This window comes from Cupressus sempervirens, chromosome 11, assembly GCF_028749045.1.
Source record: "Cupressus sempervirens isolate cs-2001-9-10 chromosome 11, ASM2874904v1, whole genome shotgun sequence".
NCBI classification, from domain to species: domain Eukaryota; kingdom Viridiplantae; phylum Streptophyta; class Pinopsida; order Cupressales; family Cupressaceae; genus Cupressus; species Cupressus sempervirens.
In genome coordinates this window covers 526,128,802-526,137,383 of record NC_143128.1, presented here as the reverse complement: position 1 = coordinate 526,137,383, position 8,582 = coordinate 526,128,802, and the positions used below count along the sequence as shown (strand labels likewise).

The following is an 8,582-nucleotide window of genomic DNA, read 5'->3' as shown; positions in this document are numbered from 1 at the left end:
TCTTCCCCTTATCGCTTTCCCATGAGGTTGCAAAAAAAGGATGAGAAGTTGAGAGAGAAAGTATAATTGCATAATTATCCTCTCTCACACTAACCCCCCCCCCCCCCCCCCCCCCCCCTCTCTCCCTCACACACACACACACACACACACATACAAACATTATTCTCTACCATACCATTTCTCGAACATATTTCCTTGTAATGACCCTCCCCTGTTCTATCCTCCATCACCATCTCTATCTATTCTAAGTTCTAGGTATCTTCTTTCTTTCTAGCTCTATCTCTTCTCTTGCCACTTATTAACCTAGCATAATATTTTTGCCCTTCCTCCTATGTGTTTCTCCCAACTCTCTTCTTATTTACCTCCCCCACCCTCTCTCTCCCTCTCCCTCTCCCTTTGCCTCTCCCTATCCCCCTCATATCTATCTACTCCTTATTAATGGCTTATGGACTCTCTCCCCTCACTACTCTCAACATATCCCCTCACACACACATTAATTATTCTCTACATTATTCTCTCCCATATCATCTCTCGCACATATCCCCTTGTAATGACCCTTCCCTATTCTATCCTCTTTCTTTCTAGCTCTATCTCTTCTCTTGCCTCTTATTAACCTAGCATAAGAGTTATTGTGACCTCTCACCATCTCTTGGATCCTATTTACCATTTATTTCTACCACATGTTGGTCACCCTCTCCTACTTCTCCCACTGTCTCTTACAAGTTCTGCACATTGGAAAAATGTCCACCCCCTGCGCTCTCTCTCTCTCTCTCTCTCTCTCTCTCTCTCTCTCTCTCTCTCTCTCTCTCTCTCTCTCTCTCTCGGGCCTAAATTATCCTCTTTCTATATTTACCTCTATCTCTCCCCACTCCCTCTTCTATCCTAAACCCTAACTATCCTCTTTCTTGAGCTCTATGTCATGTCTCTACCCCCTCCCTCTCTTTTGTATGCCCTCTTCCCCTTATCGCTTTCCCATGAGGTTGCAAATAAAGGATGAGAATTTGAGAGAGAAAATATAATTGCATAATTACCCTCTCTCACACTAACCCCCCTCTCTCCCTCACACACACACACACACACACACACACACACACACACACACGCACGCACGCACGCACACACATTATTCTCTACCATACCATTTCTTGAACATATTTCCTTGTAATGACCCTCCCCTATTCTATCCTCCATCACCATCTCTCTCTCTCCTTGTCCCCCTCATATCTATCTACTCCTTATTAACATCTTATGGACTCTCTCCCCCCACTACTCTCAAAATATCCCCTCACACACACACAAACACATACACACATATGTCCCTTAGGGTAGAGTTCAACTTGGTATGTAGTATTAATTTAAATTTAGGAGGATTGGGGTTAGGGAGGTGTATTTTTAGGAATCATAATTTATTGGATGTGTGATAAATGGTAAGATGGTTAAGTATAGAATTAGTTTAACATGGGGGCTCAATTTGGCTTGATGTTTTTAGGAGACTTTATTAGAGTTAAATTTAGTTTAATTTAAAGTTGGGTTTAATGTTATATTACAATTTGGTTAAATGTTAAAATTAAATTAAATTAAATGTATGTGAAGACATATGTTACATATCACATATTTAAGTGTTAGGATTAGGGTTCAACATTTAGGTTTATCATTTAAATTTGAAGTTTGAAATTAGGGTTTAGCATTTATTATTATTACATAATTCTCTATTAGAGCTTACCATTTAGCATAATGGTTTCAAGTAGGATTTATAGTTTATCATTTAGGATGTACAATCATTATTTAGGATTAGGGTAAGGGTTAAGTTTTAGCATTTGGGTTTAAGATGCATATTAGTTATACCATCATATTAAGAATGTATAATTTTGAAAGGCATGCATGTGTAATTGTGACAATTATGAGAAAGCCAATATTATCTATATAATTATATAATTTAGGGTGTTAATTCTTACAAATTAATTTTTTATTTCATATCCTCACACTCATTGTCATTTGAAATCATTGTCTCAATAATACAAAAATTAATAATCAAAATATTTCACCATACTAATATCATGACATGTTAATTATTACAAATGAATTATTCCTCTCTGAAATATATATATATATATATATATATATATATATATATATATATATATATATATATATATATCTATATATATATATATATATATATATATATATATATATATATATATATATATATATATATATATATATATTGCCATTTATGTTCTAATCATATTGTATTAATAATAGGGGAAAAAATTACTAAAGTAAAACTTTAAAACTAAGAATTTATTATGAGTATAAATATGGAAAAAAATCTCATAGTATTTGTAACTAAACAATTGAAAAATATAGAAACATCTTAGTTTTGTATATATTTTTAAAAATATTCTATGGACTTTTGAAACTATACAGATGAAATGACACTTTTTTCTAAAATAGTTTCTCACTATTTCTAAACATCTTTAATTTCAATTAGAATATGTCTCATTAGAAAATTGTAAAAAAATAGAAACTTCTAAAAAAAATACATTTTCATTTTCATTAACCTTTCTTCGATTAAATATTGAATTTTATTTAATCTAGGATTTCCTAAATGTTGTTTATGGAGTATACACTATGGAATGACTTCCATCAATGACTTCAGAGCCAAAAGACTGTGGAAAGAAGACAAAATAGAAAGATTTGTAAAGTTGTAATTAGAGTTCACATCAATCGTATTTGAAAGGTTCATACATTAATTTGATGAAAATATAAATTGCACAATGTTGAATCCCTAAACCATTTAATTGGAAAGCATGTACAGCGACTTTCAAATATTGAAATTGCACGATGCTGAAACCTAAAGCAATTACTTTGTGCCTATGCTTAAAATCATTGAATCCTTGCCGATCGATCCATTTTTCTTGCTACAGTGTCGTATTCTCTCCTACAAATCATAAACAAATGAAATTAAATTAAAAATCCCTTCATTTTGCACCAGATACTTAGAAAATTAGGAGGAAATTTATGGAAATATGAAGCCTTACCATGGCCATCCACCCATACCACAGTCAACACCAGCTGGTCTTCTATAACAAAGTAGCCAGAATGAAAAAGCCCAAATGTGGGGTTTGTGGAAAAGCAACCAACGGTTGCTCCTTCCACTGCCCAACGTGCTCTTTCTACATTCATCCATGCTACTTGCAACTCCCCTCTGAGCTCACCATGAAGGAGCATCCTCAGCACTCCCTAAAACTCTTATCTTCATCCTCCTTACCCAACAACTCCCCTTACACTTACAATGCATGCAACAAAAAAGGCACCGTGTGGGTATATTACTACGCTCCCTGCGAATTTTTTCTACATTCTCTCTGTGCGAAAGGTGTCATTAATGGCCTCCAAGCTCAGGGGATCAGTAAGCCACCTAAGATGGGAAAGCTTGCAAGGGCTGCTCATTATGCATCTCTGGTTGTTCGGATATTTGTGGGGAAGCTTGTCGAAGAACTTGGTCAAGATGTATATATCAAAACACTCTTCCATTTCCGCAGAGACTCAAGTTAGCTAGCTTCATTTCGTTATAACTCCAACTGTTACATCTTCTCAATTCTTTTTATTCTTTTGTAACTGTTAGTGAACTCTTTGATATTCTGGAATATCATTCTAAAATATGCTATCGTCATACTGGCAGTTGCCTGTCAAATTTTTTTAAAATTGCTCATTGTTTACATTGAAATTTGCTTCCACTGTAGAAAGCCTCTCGGGTTAATAAGAAACCCAAGACAGAACTGGCACCGCTTTTTTAAACAGTGGGGAAAAGAACAATCAGTAGTTGCAACAATCTTATCCTCATGTTTGAAGACAAATTTAACTGACATCCAAGATTTTCATGAAGAGGCTGTAGAGATCATCTCTAGAGCTCAAGAACGTGGTACCTCAAAATTTTCAATATTTTTAAATTTTCTACTTGTTTATTGTGAATAGATTTGAGTAGACGTTATAAAGAGATTTTTATTTGGTTCAATATCTCATTTTTGAAAGAATTCCGCTTTGTCTAGTAGGGTTATGTGATACTCCAAATTCTGCCCATATGCTTTGTTGATAGAGAGATGATATTTGATCAATTAAATTAAAACATTAGAAAATATCACTACACAAAATGAAGACAGGAGTGTCGTTGAAAGGCCTAGGAGATGAAATGGAGGTAAAATATGCCAGAAAAGATCTTTAGATTTGTTGCTAGTTTGCAATTAATATATTTTAGCTCTCTAGTTTTCTTTTGTACAAGCTGAAATCGATGTGTGCTTTTGATTTTTCTTCTTGAACTATAGTTATCGAAATAACTTAAAAATCTAATTTGATTTGTGTTTGTTTTTGAGGATTTTTAACTTCTTAAATCTTAAAATTTATATTAATCATTTTTGAGGAATTCAATATAGATTAACAGATAGAGTAGGATCAATAGAAACATCTCTTTGCATGATATTTATTATTTCTTACGATTTTCTATTGATCATTTGAAAGAATTTGTTAAAATGTTTTTAAAATTTTGTCAAAATATTAACAGATATAATAGAACTATCTCCCTCTATAACTTTTTATTTTTTAGTACTTAAGCTTTTATATTTAACTTTTTGAAGGAGTGTGTGAATCAGATACAATTCTAATAAAATCATCTCTCTGGGTATAGTACTTTAGGAATTTGTGAAGTAGTTACAGATGTGATAGAATCATCTCTCTGTAAGATTTTTAATTACATATAGAAAAATACTTTATATAAAATATTATGTTTCAAATAATTATAAATAAAGCTATATTGATAGAGTTATATAATTGATTTTATATACAAAACTACTCTCGAATCCAATGAAATATCTTTATAGAGTTATGTAATTAATTTCAGAGATATATTTAACAAATTATAAGGATTTTAGAACTCTGTTTTTGTTGTTTGAGAAATATATTGAGAAGATTATAGAAATCCTTTAAAATAGAAACAACATTAATACTAGATAATCAAATTTCTTCTAAAGATTTCTTTCAAAAAGGAATCCACAAGCAAATGGTTAAGGTGTGAGAAGGTTAGCTCATATTATATATTATTTAGAAAGGAATGTTAAAAAAGGAGCAAAGGAAAAAGACAACAAAGGAGAAGAAAAGATAGAGGAGAAAAGGAGAAGAAAGAGAATAAGGAGAGGAGGAGGAGAAATAAAGGAAGGAGAGGAGGAAGGAGGAGGAGGAAAGATAAAAGCAGGAGAAGAAGAAAATAAGAGGCGAAATAGGAAGATGAATAGACATGTAAATTTGTTGAATCTAATGCAATTCCCAACACTGGGCAACACATAAATCTGAATATAACAAGGCTCTATCCATTGAGAGTGTGCGACAAGAACCAAAAAGAAAAATTGTTAATAGAATTATGCACATTATTAAATTCATTTTAAAGAACCTTGTTTTAGTCTAATAATTACTTTTTAGTAGGCTAAAGTCTAGGCCCATTATTATATCAAACATTTTCACAATTTGACTTTAGCCATTTTCATATGTTATATTGAACTAACAATTATACTTAATTATAGTTCAGTTAGACTCCGGAAATGTATGTATAGCACACCCTATCGGCTATACTCTTGCACCCTACCTAGGTGCAAGTGCTAGTATATTACTTGGAGGGGATAAGGGTTGGGTAATATGAGATGTAAACATAGTTTGTTTTGCTTTGGAGAAAGATATGTCATGTCCTTTACATGGGTCATACATGGGTCACATGACTCTTCTGGAGAAGGGCTTTAGTGATATTATTTTTGTTTATTTTCTTTTTGTTTACTAGATATATATTATTTTGATTTTAGGAGTAATAGGTACTAGAGAATATTCCCTAAGATTATTTTATTGGACTGTAATAGGGAGTGGGATATTTTCCCACTTCCCATACAAATTCCTAACAGCTAAATATGCATGTACAGGCATATTTTCTTATGGGAGTTTATCTATTTGATTCGTCTTCTCTATTCAACTATGATGTTTAGAATATTAGATTAGTAGTAATATGATGCTACCTTCACATTCCAATGTAAATACCTAGATTATTAGAAATCACTTTAACAAATACTTAATGCATGAAATACATTTGAAAAATGATCAACATGAAACTAATAGATTAACCTTTTCTATCAATCATGGAGCTGTAATTGACATTTCTTATTAATACAACATGAAATTTCTTTTCATGAACAATCTTTTTGAGATGTATCAATGCATGATTCCAAAAATGCATGATACAACAATGCATGTTCATTACATGAGTATCAGAACAATGGGCTATCCTTTGAAATGAGTTTCTTTTACATTTCATCTATGACTATTATGATACATCATTCTTTCCATTGCAATACATCTAAATGCACGTTGATGAAACTACAATGCAAATATATATGATCATCTCCCAAGTTCTCCATCTATTTCATGAAAACACACTTCACAATAATGTACATAAGAAGGAGATTTCATCTATACAAATGTAATACTCAACAACATAGATGGAGATTTCATCTCTACAATGCAATACAACATGATATTCTTTCCTTGATACATCAATGCACAGGGTAACCCTAGCTTCTTCTTTGAGTCCCAAGAGCACAAAACTTGCAAAAATGTTGAAACAAGAACCATGGAGGCTCACCTACCATTCTAGGCCTCTTAGAGGCCACCCACTGAGATTGGGGAAACAAGGATCAAATGGTTTACAAAAAATCAAACTCACTAATGCATGAACATCACAACACAACATTTCACAACCCCAACCAAGGCTTTCATAATGATTATCAAATGGAATGATGAAAATTGGGTCAAGGTGGGCTCTCCAAGAGAAATTTCATGTCAATACCAATCACATACATTAAAATTCACCATGCATCTACAAGGGTTGCACACACATTCTTTTGTTCACAATTTCCACTTATCACCTCCAAATCATAATATCAAAACAATTGATGGAGCCCATAATCCATGAAATCTCTCTTCTCTCCAAGAGAAGAGGCTCTCAACTAAATTGTTGAACCCAACTAACCCCTTCACCCAAGGCTTCTCTTCCCTCCCAAGGGTGAGTGAAGCCTTCACACCCCAAAACAACATTCATTGCAAAAACAAGGATAATCAAGAAAAGGCAAAATGCAACAAATAACTCGTCACAACAAATACAACATAGGACACATATCACATTTACACTTCTACATGAACATAGATCCAACCCCATTATGCAAGCTTCAATGGAAAAAATAAAGCATGAGAACCAACCTTGGTCCAAGCTAATGGAAAATAATAGTTTTTGAAGAGCTCCCCTTCCTTAGCTTCCTTCTCCAATAACCCTAATTGTCTCTAAACGTAGAGAGTGGGTGAACACTCTACTAGTTTGTCACAAGTCTTCTAAAAAGCCTCAACCCACTAACTTGCTTTTGGCAAAAACATGAAGCTCCCACTATTTCTTACACTATCGTCCCTACTAAAAATAAAACCTTGACCAAGTGTGAGGATAAGGGAAAAGTCATGGGACATCACCAATTTCGAATTAGTTAGAGAATTAGTTGTTAAATGGGTTTCCAAGGTTACCTAGACACTAAAATGGTGAAATTTTGACCCCTAACATGTTATACTATCATATGGGTAGCTTATTTTCACTAAAATAACATCTTGGGACGACTTTTAGGCCCTCTTAAGTCCCTATCAAGTTTGAATCCGAATTTCAACATGATGGTAACCTCTCCTAACACTCTCCCAAGTGGGTTTACTTGAATAGTTAAAGAGGATTATATTTAGGTTAAGTGATCTCGTGCCCAAGAACCCTAAATGACATGTCATCTACACATGGACAGTACAAATGTCAAGTGATACATTAAAACACATTACAGACCACAGTGATGTGTCTCTAATTGCTCATGAAATTAAATCTATCACACACATACAATTCACAAAATAAAAAACACACTACAATGAGGTTTTGAATCTTCCAAAGATTTACCTTGGATTTACTGTGTTCACGTGAGTTTGAACCTCATTTTTCTCGATTAAATTCCATATTTCAATTTCCTGCACACTAAACTCAGGCATTAGTAGTCCAATGAGAATAATCTAGAAACACATGTATATATGTGCATGACTAAGTACTATTGCATAATTCACATTGGCTAGAATATTCACTTATGGAATATTCAAAATATTAAAATATTAAAAATATATATTTCAACATTAGTCTCTGCTTACCTAACCAAATTAACATTTTGATCATCATCATAATCCATTTATATTATAGCAATGAAATATTGAATCCATAACCATTAAATCATCAAGCATGTGAATTAGGTCCTAGTACATATCATGAGCAAAAATCATCAAATGAAAATGTCACAATTCGAGGAAATAACATAAATCATTGTTCATCCAACTCAAAAGTGTATCAAGATATCGAATCATAAGTATCAGAATGTAAATAAATCATCTTTGTTATGATGGGTTAGGTTCATGCCTCACAATATACATATGACAGAGGATGAACTCAGGATTGTTTTAAAGATATCTACATAATAGAGATG

The 8,582-nt window shown here is 33.1% G+C and overlaps 1 protein-coding gene and 1 long non-coding RNA gene across 2 annotated transcripts; one reads left to right on the top strand and one right to left on the bottom strand.

Moving 5' to 3' along the window:
- Positions 1 to 2,673: 2,673 nt before the first annotated feature.
- LOC149530681 (uncharacterized) lies at positions 2,674 to 8,086 on the bottom strand. Its single transcript, XR_016359123.1, has 2 exons — positions 8,012 to 8,086; positions 2,674 to 2,944 (listed from the first exon to the last, which is right to left on the bottom strand). It is a non-coding gene; the product is annotated as an uncharacterized LOC149530681 (long non-coding RNA).
- Positions 2,919 to 3,800, top strand: LOC149530682 (uncharacterized). The gene is made up of 2 exons (XM_089811152.1): positions 2,919 to 3,513; positions 3,747 to 3,800. Exons 1-2 carry the CDS (start codon positions 3,046 to 3,048, stop codon positions 3,798 to 3,800), a joined length of 522 nt encoding a protein of 173 aa, XP_089667278.1. The 5' UTR covers positions 2,919 to 3,045.
- Positions 8,087 to 8,582: the final 496 nt, after the last annotated feature.

What these genes read in the sequence shown, in the direction of transcription:
- LOC149530682 (XM_089811152.1), top strand. Translation starts at nt 3,046, where the DNA reads ATGGCCATCCACCCATACCACAGTCAACACCAGCTGGTCTTCTATAAC. An exon ending in TCGAAGAACTTGGTCAAGAT is followed by an intron (nt 3,514 to 3,746) that starts GTATATATCAAA and finishes CTTCCACTGTAG; the next exon opens with AAAGCCTCTCGGGTTAATAA.